At 36.9% G+C, this 25,435-nt stretch overlaps 1 protein-coding gene across 2 annotated transcripts in view; it reads left to right on the top strand.

Moving 5' to 3' along the window:
* GLCCI1 (glucocorticoid induced 1) overlaps positions 1-25,435 on the top strand; it is a 121,969-nt gene that overhangs the window by 14,630 nt on the left and 81,904 nt on the right. For both annotated transcript variants that reach the window (XM_082632653.1, XM_082632652.1), the window contains exon 2: positions 19,929-20,080. In XM_082632653.1, the coding sequence (XP_082488779.1) occupies positions 19,929-20,080 (152 nt within the window). The remainder of the gene's footprint in view (positions 1-19,928; positions 20,081-25,435) is intronic.

Here is a 25,435-nt window from a genome sequence, read left to right as displayed (position 1 = left end):
CAGGCAAGGATTCCGTGTCAGTGTAAGGTAATCTACTGATTACTGTAAATTAGATTAAATTAGATCATTCTATTTATGGTGACAATTGTAATAATTTAGCAAGACTTGCTCTAAAATTTGGCTCAAACTATCTCCGAGGTAATTCAGACAGAGGGAGTTAAGCCCTTCTATAGTAGAGACTTCTAAGTGTTCACCAAACCCTGTTTTGTCTCCCTCTGGGCCCACATCAAGACTCTTTTTCCTACCCCTCCTTGCAATTAGATAAGGCTTTGTGATATACAACATTTTCATCTGTGTTCAATAAAAAAGCACTAGTTTGATCCTCGTCATTCATTCTCTTCCCTTATCTGCCAGCTGGAAGCAGAGAATCTAGCAGAGGACTCCAACCAAGGCCCAGGGGGAATGGTGGAGCCATAAGATGAAGGAAGTCTGAATCCCTGAATGATCATATAGAAGGCCATCTGTCAGCCAGGAAGATACACATTGGGTTTTTATTGTAATAAGCCACGAATTTTAAAAAATTGTAGCTGTTAGCATTAGCAACTTTACTGCACCTCACAGTTTAAAGAAAGGTGGTCTACCAGCTGCTACTACTGGAGCCACTTTGAAAATTCACCTTGGGAGTCTCACTCTTACCTCGTGTGATCCATCACATAGGCAAGTGTGGTTCATTGTTATAAGTGCTTCTGTCAGTATGCAAGAGATACTTCATCAAGTTCGATTGTGTGATCTTGGTGGAATGTATTTAGTTTTATATAATTTGCTATTTACTTTCATTAACTGAAGATGCTATAACTACTCTTTGATTAAAAATTTAAGAGACTATTTTCAAAAAAATTTGGAGACATTTTAAGAATTGATAGCCATGTGGAAATAAATCCATGGTCTCCCAGAGTGCCTGGCAGGACACGAAGTTTAGTGGTCTTATTAAGTGGTCTTGTTACTTTATATAAATATGTTATTTTTCTTGGATATGCACTATATGAAGTTATTTATTAATATGAACCTATCTTAATGACCTGTTTGTGAAATACCTAAGCATGGAAATCATAGGCTTTTATGTAAATGTGGAAAATGGGATGATAGAGATCTGAATTCAAGTTATTTTCATCACTGTCTTGCACTTTATTCACAATGATTTTAGATGAGCCTCACATACAGAATATTAAAAAGAAACGTGGAGCCATTCTATTTGAGGCTCTTCCAGAAAGCCTCCTTTGCTAATGAGTTCCATAATATATGCCAGGTGATTTCTAGTTTTTGAGTATTAATTTCATTAAACGTAAGGAAAGGATGGATAACTGATATCCACAGGTTCACCAAAACTTGAGTAGTTGTGCTAGGTGTTAGAGAAACAAACAGAAAAAGACAAGAGCTTTACTTTTAGGAAGGAGCCCACCCTCTAGTAGATAAGTCTTACATTTATCATTTAAGTATAAACTAAATAGATTAGTGAATCATACTAGGTTTCACTTTCTTATTTCATTCTTAAATGAAAGTAAAATAGCTAAAATATGTGGGGGGGAAGAGACAGATAAATGAGTGATTTGACATATCCATGAAAAAAAAGTTAACTGTATTATTCATAATGTTTGACTATATATTGTTCGTACTTGTCCTGTCTCAAACACTACATAGAAAGGATTTTAAAAGTTCTGGTCAGAGGTGAAGAAGGAAAGAATGGAGAAAAAAGGTAGACAAAAATCCAGTTGACCCCCCCCCCCTTTTCTATAGTGTGGTTTTGTTCTCTGCCCATGTTGAGATGAGTCTTTTTAGTACATCTGGAAGTGTTGTTCAGGTTTTTATTACAAATGCCCTAGCTATTGTAGGTATTGTTAATGATTCAAGCTATATCCAGAAGTGTAGTCTGATATTTGTTCACTCATTTCTTGGGCTCTTGGATTGAACAATGTTCTTTCATCATTTAAGGGAAAAAATTAACTTAGATGCTAATAACAAACTCTGGAACTTTGTGACTTCAGTCCATTTGTAGCTCCTGGGCAGTGCCATTTTGACTGAAGTACAGTTCAATCAGTAATATCAATAGACTATTTTTGACTAAGATTATAATGGCCAGTTCTATGCCTGTTCTGGAGGAATAAAATATGATGCTCTTCTAAAATATTTTATGACACTTTTCCCCTACACTTAGTCATGCCACTAGTAGTTTTATTTTATTTTTTCTGAAGTTGCTCCCAGTCCTTGGCAGTGTTTCCTGGCAACCTTTTATGCACAATATTTGTAGAATTGTTGAGGTGGAAGGTGTCCTGTGTATGCAAACACGGAACTGGTTTTTACCATGTTCTGTTTTACTCCATGGCCTCTACAAAGGTATCATTTGTATAAGACCTTTTCCTTCAGGATGTTTCCTGCAGCTTTGGGCCATATCCAGCTTTAATGAAGCATCCAACTTTGGATAAATTACTGCTTCACAGCTACATATTTGATTCTTTGATGTCAATATTTATGAAAGTAAATGCTAGAATAAACGTCTGTGTTTCCTTATTTCTGAAGCCTTCATTCTGTTGAGCCTATTGATTTTGGGTTTATTCTACAGAAGCGTAGTTATATATTTCCCAGTCAACAACATATTCACCATTGCTGGATTTGGGGACACAATGTGGGGGAAAATGCAGCTAGTCGGCTAGATTGAATTAACTAGATTCTTTTGCAGGAAGCAAATCCATGGTATCCAGATGTATTTTCAGTTCAGAGTACTGTTTATCATTTGCCTACCACCAGTAAATTAGCTTGACTAGCAGTCATATCTTATTGAGGTTAAGCAGTTACTCTTTTCCTAAACCTTTCTCCTTAATCTTTTCTCCTTAACCATGGAGTTAACTGTTTACCCTATTATTATGCTATTATGAGCTAATCTGTAGGTTTTATTACCTAAACAAAATGTTTATAACTTAGACTTAAATGCTTGAATCTTATTTTCATTATAAATTGTATGTTAAAATGTATTTGGATTTAGAATTCTACAAATTTTCAGTATAGATTTAAGAAGAGATATTTACTTGTCTAGGAGACTGTTGTGCTTTCTCTGCCATATTAAGTCAGTATTCTTTATTCAAATAAGAGATGAGAAAGCTGATAATTTTCAGATTCTTTTTCAGGATGAGAGGAACTATAGTCATCATACAGATTTCATCATAAAGATCTTGTATTACATGGTAAAATTTGGTTGTCCTTTTGTAATAGTGGCAAGACCCTGATTCCATAATGTTAATAGTCAATCAGTTTTTTCTTGGTCTTGAAAATTATTTTAGGACTTTTTGTTCTTTATTGACCTTTCCCATAGATACTGGGATGATGTGGACAGAGGCTGCTTACTTTTGTTCCTTCAAAAAGCAGATCCTTATAGATTTAGCTCCTTGCAAGGTAAAGGTCCTCTTCAAGGCTTCTTTCCATCTTGTTTTCCAAATGACTCTCTTTTCAAGCCCCTCAGCCCATTATTCTACCTTTTCCCATGGTAAACTCCACCTTTCCCCATAAGAGGAATTCCCGTTCCTTGATCCATTCCTGGTTCTTGCTGCAGGCTTCTGTAGGACTGACTTTCAAACTTTACTCTGTAATTGCCAGCTCTAGAGGAAGGGGATGGGCAAAAATTCTATTAATGGGGTGACTATGGGCGCTCCATTTCAATTAGTTTCTTCACTAGGTTGGGCAGGAGCTAATTTCTCTACTAGGTTACCTCTCTAAGACTAACATTAATTTTTCTCAGAGTCAACACAATAAAATATTGGAGGAATATTAAAATGTTTAAAAATATATGTATATATATCTGGTTCTATAAGAAATTTAATAACTACATTTGGTTATCAGACATTCTGGAAATTCTTAGTCTTACAGATGTGCTGAGTGAATAACTATATGAATTTCCAATCCTTCTCTGGTCATTTCTTTCATGTAATGATGGAAGACTTACCTTAGAGATACTGAGCATTCTGCTACTCTCTTCCCCTTTGAAAGTTACTACCTGAATGGCTCACACATTCCAGGAGCCCTTATGTTAATTCCTTTCCAAGCTGTTGGTTGTTTGAAGCTTATTCTCTGGTAGATTCTTCAGGACAGACTTATGGGAACAATATTCCTTGAGTTCTCATGTATTGTGTAGCAAGAATATACAAGACTATAAGAAGTTTTAATCTATGGGTTTTTATACTTGAAGGTCACTTTAGCTTCATTAAAATGTGTTTGGGGCTTCCCTGGTGGTTCAGTGGTTGAGAGTCTACCTGCCGACGCAGGGAACACGGGTTCGTGCCCCGGTCCGGGAAGATCCCAAATGCCGCGGAGCAGCTGGGCCCGTGAGCCATGGCCGCTGAGCCTGCGTGTCCGGAGCCTGTTCTCGTCAACGGGAGAGGCCACAACAGTGAGAGGGCCGCGTACTGTAAAAAAAAAAAAAAAAAAATGTGTTCGATTTGGGCTGTATCAGCTGTATCGTTTTCTCAGATACATGTATAGTCCTTCAATATGTAGTTTGAAGTTATCTTTTATTCCTGGAGAGTTTCATTATAGTTTTTAGTATGCTTTGTTGCTTTGGTCTTCTTCAGGGACTCCTACTAAACATATGTTGGACAATCTTGCTTATGTTACATATTAATTATTGTCTCTTAAAATCTTTTTATCTCTTCTTTTTTTTTAATTCTAAAATTTGTCTTATGTTCCATTTTCTACTTTTGGTAAGACATTAACCCACTGTGCTTCTTGTTAACTTAGTCTTCATTTCTGAAATAAGTTTTTCTTTTATTTCTAAATCTTTCCTGAGTTTGATCACCTCTCTTTTCATATCTTCCTTGCTCTCAAACACATCATTTTTCAGTTTTTCTAATTCTGAGGTTTTTCATTTCTTCTGTCATTTAAAGAAGATTTTTAGCTTGTTTTGAACTATTAGATCAAAGTTTTCCCTACTTTAAAAATCAAGGAGTTTGGGGCTTCCCTGGTGGTGCAGTGGTTGGGAGTCCGCCTGCCGATGCAGGGGACACGGGTTCGTGCCCCGGTCCGGGAAGATCCCACATGCCGTGGAGCGGCTGGGCCCGTGAGCCATGGCTGCTGGGCCTGCGCGTCCGGAGCCTGTGCTCCTCAACAGGGGAGGCCACAACAGTGAGAGGCCCGCATACCGCAAAAAAAAAAAAAAAAATCAAGGAGTTTGATCAGTAATATTGGTTGTCATACTGTGGTAAAGATATAGCCCATTCTGCAGCCTTTATTATAGTCTTTTTTGTTAGTTTTTTTTTTTTAATTGGGATATAATAGTGGATCTGTCTCATTTGGTTAAAAATTTTCTAAGCTCTACCATTGCTTTAACTGGAAGTTAAGTGCTTTGAAACAAAATTTTGTTAAACATTTTGTCTTCTGGTTAAGGAATATTTGCTTTCCTTTCACTTACTATATTAATATCCATTTTTGGTCATCTTATTTTGGTTGTTTTATAGTTGCTAATACTTTCTGATTATTTCTTTAACATTTGAGACCATTAGTTATATAAGATTTTAGATGTTTGGAAGCTCTATTAATCAAATTCATTGGAAGTTCATAAAGTTTATAGAATGTTCTTCTACTAATTATGAATTTGCCAGGGTTCCTTAAAGAAATACCATTTTCCACCAGAAAAAAAATGAACTTAAAAATCTTTAGCATCTCTGCTGCCATGTATGTAATTTCTTTATAGATATATTCCAGATGTCAGAACTCCATCTTAATTTGTTGTGTATTTCCAGTGCTTGTCACCAGCCTTCATGGCCATCTTGGTGAAGTTTTCTTTTACAACCTTGATACAAGAAGATACTCTCTTGGGTTTTCTTTGAAAACAGGCTGAAGGCCTTCCTCCAAATGTCGTATCTCAATTTATGTATCATTTGACACAAATTTGAGTGAGCTATAACCTAGAGAAGAATCATTCCTAAATGGCTGCTTGACTACATTTTTTTGTTTGTTTTTCTTGACAGACCTCAGGTTACAGGCTGTGTCAGGCCTCATTTGGTGAGAAGCATGTTTGTTTCTCTTGTCAGCTTCTTGACTGGTTCCTTTCCAGATTTCTGCAGGGCAGCCATATGGTCATTTCGGCATGTTTTCTAGATTGCTTCTATGGCAGGATTCCAGGTCTTGATTAGTGTTTCAGAATCTACTCACACTGAGAGGGCTTTAGTTTTTGCCCTTTAGTTTTATTTCAGATAGCATATTCAGATCTGGTGTCCTTCCTGTCTCATCTGAAGTTCATTTTATTTTGACGATTTTATTTTATGTGGCTCATGTATTTGGCTAACTTTTTATCTTATATTTTAAGCAAGAAAGGCCTGTAAAGGCTGTTGGTGAGGTGCCTAGACTGTGCTGATTTTGGAAAACTGAATCTAACAATAATTCTATTAGATGATCAGTATTAATGTGCATTAGATTAGGTAGAGAGGTATACCAGTGTCCTCCTTTCTACTTTTTTTTTTTTTTTTTTTTTTGCAGTACGCGGGCCTCTCACTGTTGTGGCCTCTCACTGTTGTGGCCTCTCCCGTTGCGGAGCACAGGCTCCAGACGCACAGGCTCAGCGGCCATGGCTCACAGGCCCAGCCGCTCCACGGCATGTGGGATCTTCCCAGACCGGGGCACAAACCCGTGTCCCCTGCATCAGCAGGCGGACTCTCAACCACTGCGCCACCAGGGAAGCCCTCTACTTTTTTTTTTCTTAGTTACATAGTTATTTAAATTTGTTTTTTTCTTGGTGTGGTGGGGAGGGATTTATTTTGAAAATTTCTCTCTGTAACCATGAGGCAAGGAGAAAATTACTCATAATATTGGTAGTGATGTTTAAGAAAAAATTGTTCATGATGCTTATAAAGATTAGTAAAGCAGACTTTATTCAGGGAGGCTATCACGATAGTTGTAGGGACCACTGCAATGTGATTTTGTAGTGGGGGAGAGAGATTGGGCTCAAACTTGGAATACAACTAGGAAAACTGGGGATGTATAGCCAAGCAGAAGGGTGGGGTAAGTAGATAAAAAATTACTAAGAGGAAAGAAACATCAAAATAAGGGGGATTCTGGCTAAACAGACCTAAACAGGATTGTTGATGAAGGCAGGCCAGGTGGTCAGATATTACATGGGGGATGGTGGAGATGAGGAACCTAATCAGATATCCAGCGTGATCAATATTGAGGGTGGGGGATTCTGGTTAAACTGACATAGTAGGATTCTTGCTAAAATTGGATAATACAGAGATGAACACAGAAGCCCAAAAGTTAGGGTCTAATTGGAAAGAGTTCAGAGGAGCCTGACTAAAGTTTGGTCAAGGAGAGACTTTTCAACAGTGATAATACATTTAAAACTATAACTTTCAAGGAAGTAGCTCTCAATACAGAAACACTGAAGCAAATTTCTATTAACAAAACAGACCTTTAGGAGCTTCCCTGGTGGCACAGTGGTTAAGAATCTGCCTGCCAATGCAGGGGACACGAGTTCGAGCCCTGGCCTGGGAAGATCCCACATGCTGCGGAGCAACTAAGCCCGTGCGCCACAACTACTGAGCCTGTGCTCTAGAGCCCGTGAGCCACAACTACTGAGCCCACATGCCACAACTACTGAAGCCCACACACCTGGAGCCCGTGCTCCTCAACAAGAGAAGACACTGCAGTGAGAAGCCTGTGCACTGCAATGAAGAGTAGTCCCCACTCACCGCAACCAGAGAAAGCCCACACACAGCAACAAAGACCCAACACAGCCAAAATAAAATAAAAAATAGATTTATAAAAAACAAAACAAAACAGACCTTTAGTTAAGTTCATGCTTAACCTCAGTGAACCAATAGCAAGATATTCTCTACCCATATTTACTTTTGGTTATTTTTGATCACTAAATTAGGAACTATATCATTTCAGGTTTTTTTGAAGTTGAAGAAAAGCAACTTAATGTCTTATATTCAGTCTCTGCTCCATAAATTTGTTATTTTGATTTCAGTGATAAGGATTGAAATTATAATATGAAGGAGCAAATTCAGACATCATGAAACACTTATTTTCTCTTAAAAGATAAAGGTTTTAAATAAACAGTCTATAAAATACTGTAATATTTGGAGACTCAGGCTTAAATTCTTTAATCAAATTAATTACTAAAATCTAAATTTTACTTTGCTTATATATTTTATTTAATCTTTCTTTGACACTTTGATTTTATAAAAAGGAGCCTACTTAATGTATTTTTTCAGCATTTCTTGTATTTTTTAGGAAGGAAATTTTATTGTAGTTAACTTGTGTGTGCAAAATGCCCTGTTTGGGTGGGAGGGAATCTTTCCAAAGAAGCTGTATTGAACTTTTTGTCTGTTATCTTTCTAAGAAAGCATTCCTAAGCATTCTGTCTAGAGTGCTTTGTATTTAGGTTTGAAGGTTCTTATTGTCATGGCTGGCACTCAGTTTAGAAAGTGACCTTTTTGAAGGAGATGACTAGAAGTTTAAATTTACTAGATTCTAGAAGGTTAGCTGCTAAGTGCAGATTTCGAAGAATTGTTTGACTTTTTTGCAGCAGGATATTTTCTTGGATTTATATTCAAACTTTCAGTGCCTCTAAATGGAGTAGATTATAATCAACAAAATGATTTTATTTTTGAGCACCTGCAACTCTAAAGGATCTAGTCCCAATCCTTTAGACATAGGTTCTTAAGCTTTTAGTACCATTAGATTCACTTGAGATAGCGTATTTAAAATTCACAGTTTGGTCACACTAGCAGAGAGTCTCACATTGTTGATGAGAAATTGGGCCCAGTATTGAGCATATTTAACAAATGTCTAACATTTGTCTAACAAATGTCTAAAGCAACATTGAGAAACGTTGCTTTAGGACCTCAGTGGTTCCCAAGGCTGATGATGCATCTGAATCAATTTGGTCTGGTTTAAAAAATATGTTGAGGGCTTCCCTGGTGGTACAGTGGTTGGGAATCGGATGCCTGCCAGTGCAGGGGACACGGGTTCGAGCCCTGATCCAGGAGGATCCCACATGACGTGGAGCAACTAAGCCCGTGCACCACAACTGCTGAGCCTGTGCTCTAGAGCCCGCGAGCCACAACTCCTGAAGCCCATGCGCCTAGAGCCCCGTGCTCCCGAACAAGAGAAGCCACCACAATGAGAAGCCCGCGCGCTGCAACAAAGACCCAACACAGCCAAAAATAAATTAATTTAAAATAAAAATTAAAAAAAAATATGTTGATACCTGGTTCCACCCTATAGCTACTAAATTAGAATCTCTGGGAGTGTGGCCCAGTAATGTGCATTTTTAACAAGCTGCCTGGTGATGCTTATACAGAGAGCCACATCTCAGGATCCCATCTTTGAGATCCATTGCTTAGTTCTACCTATGCCTGAGGGCCTTGAACCTTTTTGTTCTAGGATTTCCCAAGATCTAATTTCTAGGTGACACACTGTATTAGAAAGCTTTTGCTACTACTTCTCAGACATGCCCAGATGTTGACACTGTACTGACTAAAAAGTATTGCCTTTTTTTTTTTTTTTTTTTACCATTCTTTAACATTTTTCTAATCAATACTAGGTGATTTAAGGCACACACACACACACACGTACACATTATGGGATTTAATGGCTGCTTCTTTTTGAACATAATTGTTAAAACATAAAAAGATTTTACACACTTTAGGAACTTAAATTCAAGACAAAATATTATATATGTGTGTTTTGATACTACTGACTAACATTGTTAATGTGATATTTTTATGTAAAACTAGTTATTTAACTTGAGTTCTATGTAGAAAGGTCTGGAAAAATTGGTATTTGTTACTTAGTTATCTTAAGCGTTTTGCTGAATTGTATGGCTTGAGGATTCTTTAGAGTTGTAATAAATGTATGGCTTGAGGATTATTTAGAGTGGTAAATAAACTTTGAATAAAGTAAGAAGCAGTTCATTCTTGGTGGTGTTACAATGGCTAAGTTTCATGCAGTTATAGTCTTTACACAGTAGTTGAAGGAATAATAGCTCTTTTTCAAAAGGTTTAAATGCTTTCTTAAGTTCAGATGTGCTTTGCTTGTAATAATCAGTGTTTAATGGAAAGCTTTGATGAATAATCTTTCTTGAGAGCTAGACACAGAGAATCAACAATTTTTATTTTTTAGTTACTTATGCACACTGAACCTATGAAAAAGGTTGGAGTGTGTTAAAGCCCAAGAAAAGAATGTGAGCACTTTTTATTATGTGTGTTAGTTTACATTCTGTATGGCTACATTATGTCACTCAAAAATATTGCATCCTCTTTACCACCTGGTAAGGTTGGTTTAGAAGGTGTAGTGGCTTGTTTCATATTTCTCTGTAGCTAAAGTTCTTAAAGTTTCTAATAATAACTTTTTTTTTTAATTTGCAGAAATTCCACTTAACTTTGTTACAATTTTCTCCTTCAGGTTAGCTTCTTGATACATCAGATTTCCAAACTCACTAACCAAGTCAATCTTCAGTCACTGCTACTAAAGTAAAAATTGTTGGGAACAATTAGTTTAACATCATATTACAGTGCTCTGGCAGTTAGATATTAAGCAGTTTTGCCTATTTAGAGTAATGCCTTGTATGCTATTCAGATGCAGAGTTATCTAATACAGCCCCTTGTTTTTAAACCTATTATACTATTATCACTTTAAAGTTAAATTTCCAGTTGGCTGTTAGAAAGCAATAATTATTTTGTATAGTCCTCAGTACCCAGAAGAACCCCAGGCCTACCACTGCTCCCTCATCAGGGAGGGGAATTGGAGGGGGAAAGTACAACCTGTAGATGGATATAATGAGCAAGTCTTTTTTACAGAATGCTACATGAGGAGTCATTTTCTGGTCCTAACAGTGATGATAGTACTGGAAATAGATGTGATTTTTTTCTAACCATCATATTTTATTGCTGAATTTAGTTATTCTCTATTTTATCCTCAAATATTTAAGTAGGCGATGTTAGCAACAGGATTATAAGTGGCATGGTAAGAGTCTTACTACTTGAAAGTTTCCCTTGATGTAGTTAGAGTACATCATTCTAGCTATCTGCTGCCTAATTTATTTTTTGCATTGTTTGCTTCCTGTCCTTCATTGGTGTGCATGTGCCATAATATACCACTTTATATTGTAGTTTAATTATACATATTGTATCTCCCTCAACCAGAATGTAAATTCCTTGAGGAGAGTCTGAAACTTATTTTGTAATTCCTCTTGGTACACAGAACAGTGCTTTTCATATATAGTAGTAGACATTCAGCAAGTTTTATTTAGTGGTAGTGATTACCTGGTTTCACTACATATGAAATTACTATTTTCCTGATGCCTGTTTAGCTTAAGTAATGATAATAAGTATTTATTTAATTGATTTTCTTTCATACTTTAGAATATTTATTGTAGCAATTTTATTGCTAATATTAATTTTTTATTAAATTTTATTGTTATTTAAGCTCTTGTAAATTCAAAGACTGTTTGAGTATACTAATGTATGTTTCTAATTGATAAGGTATCCTCTTGTTTGATCTACTTGAATTGAGGTAATTTTGTAATAATTAGTAGAGAAATACCGTGATCAGTTAAAAACTAAATACATATTCTAATCACAACTGTAATCATGAAATAAGAAACAATTTATTGTGTTGAATATATAAATAGTGTAGACCTCCCTTATCCACAGGGGATATGTTTCAAGACCTCCAGTTGAATGCCTAAACCTGCAGATAGTATTATACCCTGTATATCCTATGATTTTCTTATACATACATACTTATGATAAAGTTTATTTTATAAATTAGGCACATTAGGGGTTAACAACAATTAATAATAAAATAAAAGTTATGTGAACATGGTCTCTTTCAAAATATCTTATACAAATATAATGCCTTTTCCATTTTAACTAAGTACTTATCACACACTGTGGCCCTAACTTTTGCAGTTTGAGGTGCAACAGCAAAGCAAGCCAAATTTCTTTTTTCTTCTTCACAATTTCACAGATAAAAGATTTGTTCTTACCATAGATCTTAGCAACCAGAGCATTTAATTTTTTTCTTCATTTTTTTTTTTTTTTTTCCCACTACGTGGGCCTCTCACTGTTGTGGCCTCTCCTGTTGCGGAGCACAGGCTCCGGACGCGCCGACTCAGCGGCCATGGCTCACGGGCCCAGCCGCTCCGCGGCATGTGGGATCCTCCCGGACCGGGGCACGAACCCGTGTCCCCTGCATCGGCAGGCGGACTCTCAACCACTGCGCCACCAGGGAAGCCCCTCTTCCTTTATTAAGTTGAGAACTTTGACATTTTCACTTCAAGGGAACGCTTTACAGCTTCGCTTTGGCATATCCAGATTGCCAGCATCACTGGTGCTTTGGGCCATTATTAAGTAAAATAGTTGTTATTTACACACAAACACTATGATACCAAGACAGTCAATTTAATAACTGAGACAGCTAGTTAAGTGACTTAACATGTGGGATATGCTGGACAAAGGGATGATTCATGTCCCAGGCTGGATGGAGCAGGATGGTTCTCATCACGCTACTCAGAATGGTGCACAATTTAAAACATTATTATTATTATTATTTTTTGCTGTACGTGGGCCTCTCACTGTTGTGGCCTCTCCTGTTGCGGAGCACAGGCTCCAGATGCGCAGGCTCAGCGGCCATGGCTCATGGGCACAGCCGCTCCATGGCATGTGGGATCTTCCCGGACCGGGGCACGAACCCGTGTCCCCTGCATCAGCAGGTGGACTCTCAACCACTGCGCCACCAGGGAAGCCCCTTGGTTGGAGCATTTAATCCATTTACATTCAAGGTGATTATCAATATGTATGTTCCTATTACCATTTTCTTAATTGATTTGGGTTTCTTTTTGTGGGTCTTTTTCTTCTCTTGTGTTTCCCACTTAGAGAAGTTCCTTTAGCATTTGTTGTAAAGCTGGTTTGGTGGTGCTGAATTCTCTTAGCTTTTGCTTGTCTGTAAAGCTTTTGATTTCTCCATTGAATCTGAATGAGATCCTTGCTGGGTAGAGTAATCTTGGTTGTAGGTTTTTTCCCCTTCATCACTTTAAATATGTCCTGCCACTCCCTTCTGGCTTGCAGAGTTTCTGCTGAAAGATCAGCTGTTAACCTTATGGGGATACCCTTTTATGTTATTTGTTGCCTTTCCCTTGCTGCTTTTAATATGTTTTCTTTGTATTTAATTTTTGATAGTTTGATTAATATGTGTCTCGGCATGTTTCTCTTTGGGTTTATCCTGTATGGGACTCTCTGCGCTTCCTGGACTTGATTGACTATTTCCTTTCCCATGTTAGGGAAGTTTTCGAGTATAATCTCTTCAAATATTTTCTCAAACCCTTTCTTTTTCTCTTCTTCTCCTGGGACCCCTATAATTCAAATATTGGTGCGTTTAATATTGTCGCAGGGGTCTCTGAGACTGTCCTCAATTCTTTCATTCTTTTTTTCTGCTCCCTGGCATTTATTTCCACCATTTTATCTTCCAGCTCACTTATCCGTTCTTCTGCCTTAGTTTTTCTGCTATTGATTTCTTCTAGAGTATTTTAAATTGTATTGTTCATCACTGTTTGCTTGCTCTTTAGTTCTTCTAGATCCTTGTTAAATGTTTCTTTTATTTTCTCCATTCTGTTTCCGACATTTTGGATCATCTTTACTATCATTACTCTGAATTCTTTTTCAGGTAGGTTGCCTATTTCATCTTCATTTATTTGGTCTTGTACGTTTTTTTACCTTGCTTCTTCATTTGTAATATAGTTTTTAGTCATTTCATTTTTTTTTTGATGGGTGGGGCTGTATTCCTGTCTTAATGATTGTTTGGCCTGAGGCATCCAGCACTGGAGTTTGCAGGCAGTTGGATAAAGCTGGGTCTTGGTGCTGAGATGAGGACCTCTGGGAGGCCTCACTCCGATTAATATTCCCTGGGGTCTGAGGTTCTCTGTTAGTCCAGCGGTTTGGACTCGGAGCTGCCACCACAGGAGCTCGGGCCCAACCTGTGGCCTTGGAACCAGATCCCATAAGGCTGTGGCGTGGCAAAAAAAAAAAAAAAGAGAAGAAGAAAAGGAGCAATACAATAACAAAGAATAAAAAACAAAATAAAATTAGAAAGATAAAAAATACATTAGGAAAAATAATATAATTGAAACAACTGCAACAAGGTAAAATAAAACTGTAACAGAAAAAAGAAAAAGAAAGAAGGGGTGTGGGGGAGCAGAACAAGCCAAAAGGAGCAGAACAATAACAAAGTATAAAGACTAAAATAAAATTAGAAAAGTAAAAGATTTATTAGAAAAAACTAAACATAAATGAATGAAGAACAATTAATCAACAAGGTAAAACAGAACCCCAATCTAAAAGAGGAAAAAAAGGGAAAAAAAAGCATTGGCTATGTGGGGAGGAGTTTAGGCAGGGGTGGAACTTAGGCAGGGGCAGGGGTTACGGTGGGGCGGGACCTAGGCTGGTGGGGGGGGTGGCTTGTTTGAGCATGGGGCAGGGCCTAGGCTCAGGACCCATGCAGCCAGAAAAGGCTTTGGGGGTGGGGCCTGGGCGGGTAATGTTCAAGCATCGGGCAGAGCCTCTACTTAGGACCTACAGAAGGGGAGAGGCAGCACCTCCAAAGGAGGGCCTTCAGAGTGTGGAGTTCTGGGGTTTGGAGGCAAGGCCGTGGGTGAGGGTGTGTGGGTGTGGTTTAGGTCCAGCTCATTGGAGGGGTTCTCTGAGTGTAGAGGTAGGGCCCTGGGTGGGGGTGTGGGGGTGGGGCTTGGGCCCTGCGCAGCAGGAGGGAGGCTCTGAGGGCAGAGAATTAGGCTCGGGAGCCCAACAGGCTCTCTGGTGCCTAAGTGGACAGGCAAAGCACTGGCCGCGTTCCCTTCCATTCCTCCACGCCCCCACTCCCCATGTCCCCCGGGGTCTCCCCAGTCCCCGCTGGACCCCTAACCATGGGTGTGTCCCGCTGGGTGTAGGAACTCCTCCTCCAGCCACCCCTCAGGGGTTCCAGTCCCATAGGTCTGGCCTTTACTTTTGCTTTCCCTTCCCTCCCTCAGGACCCATGCAGCTGGATGGGACCTTCGTGGGCAGAGGATCAGGACCGGGATCTCAGCAGGCTCCCGGAGGCCCAAGTGGGCAGGGGAGACCTGGCCATGCTCCCTTTTGATCCTCTGCCCTCCCAATGGTCCCCCAATTTCCCCCTTTGGGGGTGGGATCCCTTCCCCTCCCCCAGCTACCTCTCAGGGGCACCAGTCCCATCCCACCTCCACTTCTTCTCCCCCTCTCACTCCCCTCATGCCCCACGTTCTACCTGGTCACTGGAGGTTTCTCCCGTCCCCTTAGGTGTCTGTGGTCCCTCACCGGTGCCTGGTAGGTGCCCTAGTTGTGCAGAGATGTGAATTCTATGTCCTCCTAGTCTGCCATCTTGACTCTGCCCCCCAATCTTAAACTTATGAATTATTTCTGGAATTTTCCATTTAATATTTTCAGACCATGGTTGACTGTGGAAAGTGAAACTGAGGATAAGAGGGGACTACTATAATGCAAAACCAGTGTTGATTTTTATTGTTGCACTAAATTGTAAAACCTGAATTGGTAGGTGATAATACCACAAATTAAATAAATAAAAATTTGGGAGAATCAAGGCTTAGATGTTGAGGCAGTTAAAATCTAACTCATTGCCGTGATAGTTTGGATAATAGGAATAACTCATCTTGTTAAAATAGAATCACACTGCTTATGATGAATCTGTTGGTAAATAAGGCCCTACTGATATTTGGTTAAGTGGGGTTATTATGGCTTATCATATCTTGGAAGAGTACTATCCTTTCCAATTTTTAAACTTATTTTGAATTTTTACCCTTCAAATAATTTACGTGGAGATTATTAACAAGTACATATCTTTGAAATTTTCCTTGTATGAGCAATGGTGAGAATCTTTTAAAGCATATGTTTGAAATATAACCTTTCAAGTATATTTACTTCATATACTATAATTTTTTTAAAAATCATGACTGGTAGAGCGAATTTTATAACAGGATATCGATACCATGTTGTCCTACCTTATTCTTTCTATTTAAGGCAGACCATTTTTGTTTTTTTGGTATTGGTAATGTGTGATGTTTGTTTACACATTCTTAACACAATTAAGCAATAGCATTATATCACAGAATTAGAGCTAACTGGCCAATCTGTAGATTGAATTTAGCACCCAATTCATATTTTTCCCTTTTATTACATTATGTTTATGGTAACCGCATGGAGATACAAATTTCAGGAAGTTTCCAGTTCAAAAACCTCAGGCTCTCACCCAATATAACACATTTATACAACATTTAAAAGTACAAAAGCTCCTTTTGGTTAAGGGACAATAAAAGAAAACTCATGAATTTAATGACACCAGAAATGCCGGTCCGTGCTGTCCCAGAAAATGGTTGCCAAATCTGTTTCTTGGCTCTCTCATTGGTAAGAATGCCCCCCTCTGATACTCAGCACAAGGTGAGTGTTTCTACACCAAATGTTGGAGCCTAGGTTTTCAGAGTCCAAGTTGATGGCTGCCACTGGTCCTTGGGACTTGGGAGCACCCAATTTAAAGTCCCTTATCCCAGTGGTCTTCACACTGAAGTAAGGCCACTCACTTATGAGATACAGGAAGAAAATGTAACTTCCATTTTTTTATACATATTTTTATTTTTTATATCATGTGTAAATTTCTACTTAGGTTTACACTATATATAACATATTAGTAATATATACCTCATTTATAAATAAATAACTGCACATATTGCTGCATACTTAGATATTTACTATTAGGAGTACTCAGTCAAGATAACTTGAAGACCACAGTTCTGACAGTAGCTAATCAGAGAGAATGGACACTAAGGGGAGAAATGGGATCCTTTGAAAGTGATGGACAAAGGTCCAGTGATGAACAATATAATAAAAAAGTATAGACTAGAATATTATATGTACCAAGGGATTTGTTTATAGATTCTTTATATACTTATTATAAAACATAAAAATGATCCCTATTGTTCACCAAGTTAACGGGTTTTAATAACTATAAGTAGACTACATACAACTTTCTTAATAGTTTGGAGCAGTTTAAAGTTCAGGCACAAGTTTTTCGCATATAGTGGCTTTTCATTTTCTGGTTGTGGCTGACCTTTATGTAGGCCTTTTTTTACTGCTATAAATGTTCTTTTTCAAGGGATAAACTGTTTTTGTCTTTTTTTTCTTGGTGCAGGGAATGTAAAGTAACTTATAAAAGTTTTAAACAAATTATTATAAATCAGATTATGAGAGACATGTTAATTTTCCGTGTTTCCTAAAGTTGCTAAAATTTGTGCATATTGCTTTTATAGCCAGAAAAAATATTTAAAAGAATTAATAGAAGTAACTTCTAGTAATAGAAGTAAAAACAATCTGCATATCTTCTAAATTACCTATGGTAGGGGAAAAGGTAAGAAGGAGAAAAAGAAGTAAACAGTAAAACATAGAAAACAAGTAGCAAGGAAGAATTATAAGAGGAAGAAAAAAGTTATGTGACAGGTTTAATCAAGTTTGTTATAACAAATATAAGTGGGATGAACATACCTTTTATAAGGAGAAGACATACTCTAAAGTTTTTTCAAAAAGCCTAATTGCATACAGTATACAAGAGTGACACCTAAATAGCATGATTGAAAGAAATTGAAAATAAAAGAATAGGCAAACCAGATATATTATAATAGAAAGAAAGCATAAAGGGGTGATAATGTTCAATTTGACAGAGCTTAAAAGTAATAAATGGAACAGACTACAATGGTGAAGCATATAAGCCATAATGATGATGTCATGAATCAATATGTAACCAAATTATACAGAACTAAATTTCTATAAACTTTTTTTTGTTTGTTTCTTGTTTTTGGCCACACGGCACAGCTTGCGGGATCTTAGTTCCCCCGATGACCAGGGATTGAACCCATGCCCCCGGTAGTGGAAGTGCAGAATCCTAACCACTGGACTGCCAGGGAATTCCCCAGAACTAAATTTAAATGATAAAAATTGCAAGAGATAAAGAGAATTGTTATATCTTAAGAGTAGTTTAGAAATTTTAGAGTAGTTCTCTAAGTCTGTGACAGATAAAGCTAATAATTTTATTATTACTATATTCTATATTTTTATTTCAGCTGATGTACAAGAAAAATAACTATTCTGAAAACAGAAAATATATGTTCTCCATGACTCATGAAATATTTATAAAAACTGACCATGATTTTTGGTTACAAATAAAATTTCAGGTGATTCCAAAGAGTAGAAATAGATTGTCCTGACTCTCTGCCTATGGCAAAATAAAATTAGAGCTAATAAAGATAGGGAGGAAATTTTGTAATTCTCAGATCTTCTCTAACACTCTTGGGTCAAAGAAGAAATCAGAACTGCAGTTGTAAGATAAAATTGGCCCTCCAGCCCTCTGTGTCCAAGGATGTGGAACCTGGAGAGGTGGATGGCCAAATGTAAGGGACTTGAGCTTCCTCAGATTCTGGTATCCGTGAGGGTCCTAGAACCAGTCCCGCACAGAACTGAGGACGACTCTATGTAAATAACATGATAGTTCACAGTATGCTGCATTTTCTTTTGTTTTCCAATTAAAAAAACCCAATTTTGTATTTTGGTTTCAGAAGGATAGTTAAAGGACAGTATTCAATAACAAATGTTTCTTGGCCCTCTGTAATGTGCAAGACATTTTGTTTGATGTGAGATATAACTCTGAGTAAGACTGAGCCTTGGTGCTTGTAATCCACTGGATTTTATTATTCAATGCACATTAGTAGTAACTTATTTGAGATGCATATATGAAAAATCCTTTGTAGTTTCTTTGTAAAGAAACTATAGAGTTCAGTATGATCATTTTAATTTTCAGCAGAGGTACCTATGGTACCTATATGGAGAGGAGAAGTAGATTATTATAGTAGGTTGATTGAACTGTGTAGAATGTCTGGAGATCTTGGTTCCTTTTTACTTCTATCACCTGTTAGCAGTTCTGTTTCATTGGACAATTTAATTTTATCCCCCTGGGCTTCAAATTCTTCATCCATAAATGAAGAAGCTGAATTAAAATGTAAGATTCTTAATACATGTTATTTTTGTGTAGCTGTGAATAAATTCATTCATAAGTATTGAGCATCAACTTCTTTTCAATCTGTAGGGACCAAACTTATGCTCTAGTTGGGGAAGAAAGACAAATTTAGGGCTCCACGCAAGCAGAGAGTGCATATATCTTTAAAAAGGACAGAGATGGAGAAAAGAAGGGCATTGGGAAAGGTTTCACAGAGGCAGTGTGACACCTGAGCTGATCTTGAAGATAAGTTTTTGTCAAGTGAACAGGGAAGTAGAACATTTTAGGTGCAGGAGATAATAGAAAGTACAGAGGCAGAGAAGTGAGTGTTTTACATTTGGGAAATTGCAGTTAGTTTGTATGGCATTTAGTAGTTAACATGGGTTTATGGAGGAGTAGCAAGACATCAAGTATTGATGTATATGGGAGCTGAATTGTGAAAAATAATGGGCTTTAAGCTAAAGACAGTGAATAACCATGGAAATGTTTTTAAGCAGTGGAGGGAGGTGGCACTGTAAGATTTAGTTAGGGTGGATGCAGAGATAGCATTTAGGAAACTGGCAGTTGAGACATTATGAAGTCTTAATTAAAGTAATGGCAGTGGAGATGATATACAGGTTTTAGAATAGGTCTCTAAAATGGATGGGCTTTGTAGGGTGTGACAGCCCTGGAAGTGTATGCAAAATTTAATATGTGAATGTATTTTCCTTTGGGAGAGGGTCTATAAATTTCATCACATCATGCAGGAGGGCTATTAGGGTAAATATATATTGTAGGAAAAATTGACAGAGTGATATTTTACAAACTATGAAGGTTAAATAATTTTAAGTTTTACTTTATTCATTATTGACTAATCTTTTTTCACTTTTTTATAGTGGACAGGCCAAAATCTCATCAAGTTCGAACCTCTGGTACAATAAGGCGAACCTCTTCTTTGGATACGATAACAGGACCTTATCTCACAGGACAGTGGCCACGAGATCCTCATGTTCATTACCCTTCATGCATGAAAGATAAAGCTACTCAGGTAAAATAAGCAAATAAAAATCAGTTTTATTATCCTGCAGTTCTCTTTTGATCACAGTAAAGAAAATTAATTTAATCAAATTTTCCCAGTTATTAAATACATTCAACCAAAGAAGAAAGCCATTTCTTTTTTTTTTCTTTTCTTTTTTTGCGGTACGTGGGCCTCTCACTGCTGTGGCCTCTCCCGTTGCGGAGCACAGGCTCCGGACGCGCAGGCTCAGCAGCCATGGCTCGCGGGCCCAGCTGCTCCGCGGCATGTGGGATCCTCCCGGACCAGGGCACGAACCCGTGTCCCCTGCATCGGCAGGCGGACTCTCAACCACTGCGCCACCAGGGAAGCCCGAAAGCCATTTCTTTTAATAAACTTTAGACTAAGTATTTTTATCATCTCGGTTTTGAAAGTTTTAAAATTATTTAATATTTAATAAATAGCATATCAGTCTACATTGTGTGGTTTTTGAGACTTATAGTTTTAGGAATTATTTTCCTACAGAAATTAATGACTAGTAACTGTATGAGAAAATACAGGCATGACTCGTTTTACTGTGCTTTGCTTTACTATGCTTCTCAGATATTGTGTTTTTTTACAAATTGAAGGTTTTTGGCAATCTTGCATGGAGCAAGGCTATCGGCGTCTTTTTTCCAACAGCATTTGCTCACTTTATGTCTCTGTCACATTCTGGCAATTCTTTAAATATTTCAAACTTTTTCATTCTTATTATATTTGTTATAGGGATCCGTCATCAGTGATCTTTGTGTTACTATTATAAAAAGATTATGACTTGCTGAAGGCTCAGGTGATGATTAGCATTTTTTAGCAATAAAGTATTTTTAATTAAGGTATGTATATTGTTTTTTTAGGATGTAATGCCATTGAACACTTTAATAGAATACAGTAATAGTATAAACAAATTTTATATGCACTGGGAAACCAAAAATTTGTGTGACTCTTTATTGTGATATTTGCTTTATTGTGGTGGTCTGGAACCGAACCTGCAGTATCTCCAAGGTATGCTGGTATAAGTAATTTTTGAAGAAAAGCTTGCACAGTTCCTGGAAATAATTTATAAAGTATTAACTCATGGCTAAGGAAATATATGTTAAAGGATTTTTTTTTCTGTTTAAAGCCAAAACTAAAATCCTTGAGAGAGAAATAGAAAATTTCCTGTTTGTCACACCTTCTCTATTTGTGGATCAGAGCTTTTGACTTGAAAAGTCTTCCTTCCATGTCAGAAAAAGATCTGAAAGCATCTCAATTTATAATTTCTGAATTCTTGACCATATCTGTATAGCAGTAGTCGATTAGCATTATGAAGAATACTAAAAGTATAAGAGATGGTTATTGGCCTTACAGCATAGTTAGGAAGATAAGATGTAAATGTAAGAAAATTGGTAATAGAAGATAGAGTATTATTAGGTGTTAGATGAATGGAGCATTTAAATGTAAGGGAATTCAATGGAATGAGAACATTTTTGGCTTTGTGGGTTAGGGAAATAGAAGGATTAGAGTTTCATGTCTGAAGAACGAGGAAAAGGGGAGAAAATTTTGGACATGATCTATGAGAATCTTCTCCAGTTTTGTAATTTTCTCAGGCAAGCTTGAAACCATAAAATTAGCTTCTTTATCATGCATCCTATCAGTTTTGTCTGTGTAATATTTTATGTCACCCACTCCCAGTCTTTTGCTTTCCATTCTTTGTGAGGGAAAGGAGCAGTTTGATATGGTAGGCAGTGGGATTCTCAAGTAGAAAGTACTAGCAAAACTTAGAGATGTGGGCCTGCACACTTAGAAATGGTCACAGATAATTCAAAACTATCTTTCTGGAGGAGTTGGACTCACAAGTGTGAAGAGTGTAGGTATAGAGTATAAAGAAAGAAGGTCAAGAGATCAAGGACTTAGTTTTTAGAAATGCACACAAGGGAAGGATAAAAAATTAATGTATTCACCTGGTAGCAACAAGAAGAGAAAGGAGTTTAACATTTACTGACTGTGTACCATGTACTTTGTGTTTTTATATCGTGTTTTCATTTAATTCTCACAAGAACGTTATAAAATTACACGATGGAGAAGCAGAAGCTCAGGGAAGTTAAGTGACTTAGTATCATAAACCTAGGAATTGTTGGAGCCAGGTTTCTAATACAGGTTAATTTGTCAGCCAATCTGAACTTCAATTTTATGGTGCTTTTAGGATAAATGGAATAGTGTGTGTGCATGTGTGTGTATCACCTAGTAGAGTAATTGACATCATTCTTAAAAATGGTAGCTATTCTTTTTAGGTTAAAAAGAAACCCTACCTTTTATTGAATATATGCTTTATGCTGACACTCTCCAAAAACATTATCTTATTCATTCTTCACCAAAACTCTAACAAGAGGAGACAGAAAAAGAGCAAAAGCTAAGAGAAGAAATAGTCTAGCCTTAGAAACCAAAGGGAAAGTTGTTTTAAGAAAGGAAAAATTATTAACAGTATCAGGTGCTACCAAGAGGTCATGGAAAATAGGGACTAGATTTAGGGATTAGGGGCATATTGTCTTGGAGAGTAAAATATTGATAATATGTTAGAGAAGAAAGCTCAGATATTTGGGAGTTAAGAAGAGAGTGATATAGTGATAGAAGATAAGGGCGCTGGGTAGGTTTCTTAACCACATCTGTTTCTTTATCTGCACAATGGGATTAATGAAACCTAACTCATGATAATGTTGTATGACTAAATAGGGTAATATTTGAAGTGAATATGGCAATACACATGTTAGATTATTAGTAGTAGATACAGACAGGCCCATTTGTAACATCTGCAGGATCTGGAGCAAATATAAATGTAGATCTACATACCATATACATACTAAGTTAAATTAACAAACTGTTACATAAAATTCCCCCAAAAGCCTGAAGTCCAGGGTAGGGGCTTCTCTTGCCTGGGTCTGCTCGTAGATCGTCTATTTGAGAAACCTGACATTGATAGGAAGGCCAAATATAGGCCTCATTTTACATATGATATACTGAGGCTTAGAGAAGTTTAACTTGTACGTGGTTATATAGCTAAATAAATATGAAGAGATCTGAATCCAGATTTGGCTGATTCCAAAGGTTTTGTGTTTTCTCCAGTTCCTCACTGCCTCTCATAATAATCACTAAAGTGTATTGCACTTGACCTAGTACTTGCCTTACAAGCCTAAGAAATGGTCTTGCCCGGAAGCATTATTAGTTTAATTGAAGGTATAAGAGATGAACATATGTAATGGTTGTTATTGTCATGTCCATACCTCCTTGATTAATTCTTTAACTCTTGGGGAAGGAAGTAGATATTTTTATTTATTCAGTGGAAATTAGTAAACAGAAAGTGGTACCGTCATTGTGCTACAGACATTAAATACCTAGGCTGTCTAGCTTTAGTGGAGGGAATCTCTAGTATTTTCTACCTTTCATATTTCCATATTTCAGCTACCTTAATTATTGAGGGTTAGAAATAGAATTCTTATTGTTTAATGTATTTATACATTGGGCCTTTTTAAAAGAAGTAGCATAGTGTTGTGGGAAAGACTATGGACTTTAGAGACAGATCTTGTGTTCAAATCAAGGCCCAATGTGAGGGAACTTCCTGGGATAATGGAATTGTTGTATATCTTGATAGAGATTTTGGCTACATGGGTGGATGTATTTATTAGAACTTACGCAAGTATACAGTTGTGCATTCTAATATATAACTTAACTTTTAAAATATAGAATATAAATATTGAAATCTAATTAAGATGTTTAGAGGTGAAGGATACTGCTATCTGCAACTTACTTTGAAATGAGTAAAAAATGAGATCAATAGATGATAGACAGATGAATATATATGTGATGAAGCAAATGTAGCAAAATGTTAAATATAGATTCTAAGTGTTGGCTTTCTGAGTATGCACTGAGAAGTTTTTTCAACTCTTCTATCTGTTTGAATTTTTAAAATAAAATGTTGGGGGCAAAATCATGGCCCATTGAATTAACTGCTATGTGTCTCACACTTCAGTTTCCTTTTTTACAAATTGCAGTTAATAGTACCCAGGTTGCACATACACATATTTATTCTGAGGACTAAAAGAGACAGCTTCACATTTTTGAGGCCAATGGGGAGATGGATAATTGCCAGTTTATTAGACAAATCTGTGTAGCTTAATAGAAAAACTAAAAACCATTTGTAGAATTTGATGTTACTTTATTACATTAACCCTGCTGATACAACCTTTTCAAACAAGTTTATTACTGACACTTAAAACTGAACTTGTAGTTAAGGTTACTATAATCAGACAGTAGCATTTCCTCAGTTTTCACCCCACAGTCCAAAGTATAAATCTTCATCTATGGACAGATACGAAATCTACATGTGAATGTGTTTTTAAATGATAAAGTAACATATGCTCTTTGTAAAGTGGTCAAACAATAAAAGTAATATAGAGTAATAATCAGAGGTGTTTCCTCTGACTTCGCAGGTATAGTAATGATTAGAGCTGTTAACAAATATTCTCATCCTCTCTCCTTGACATATGATAACGTTATACTTCTCTGCCCACTTGAAGTTAAGTGTGGCCATGAGACTTGCTTTGGGAAGAAGCTTTAAAGAGCTGGTGCACCAAAACTAGACAAGTAACACCACAAGAAAGAAAATTACAGGCCAGTATCCCTGATGAACATCAATGTAAAAATCCTCAGTGTAATATTAGCAAATCAAATTCAACAATACATTAAAAGGATCATACACCATGATCAAGTGGGATTTATTCCAGGGATGCAAGGATGGTCCAACATCTGCAAATCAGTCATTATGGTACACTACATTAACAAAATGAAGGATAAAAATTATACAATCATCTCAATAGACGCAGAAAAAGCATTTGACAAAATTCAACATCTCTCAACAAAGTGTGTATAAAGAGAACATACCTCAACATAATATAGGCCATATATGATAAGACCACAGCTAACATCATACTCAATGATGAAAAATTGAAAGCATTTCCTCTAAGATCAGGAACAAGACAGGGATGCTGAATCTTGCCACTTTATTTGACATAGTATTGGAAGTCTCACCCAGAGCAATTAGGGAAGAAAAATAAAGGCATCCAAATTGGAAAGGAAGAATTAAAACTGTCACTATTTGCAAATGATAATATACTATATATAGAAAACCCTAAAGACTCCACCAGAAAACTGTTAGAATTAATAAATGAATTTGGTAAATTTGCAGGATACAAAATCAAGATACAGAAATCTGTTGCATTTCTATACACTAATATCAAACTATCAGAGAAATTAAGAAAACAATTCATTTACAGTTGCATCAAAAATAATAAAATATCTAGGAATAAATCTAACCAA

The sequence above is a fragment of the Mesoplodon mirus genome (assembly GCF_964341445.2).
Source record: "Mesoplodon mirus genome assembly, chromosome: 9".
Lineage (NCBI taxonomy): Eukaryota > Metazoa > Chordata > Mammalia > Artiodactyla > Ziphiidae > Mesoplodon > Mesoplodon mirus.
The sequence above is the reverse complement of the archived record's forward strand: the minus strand, read 5'-3'. Positions and strand labels throughout refer to the sequence as shown.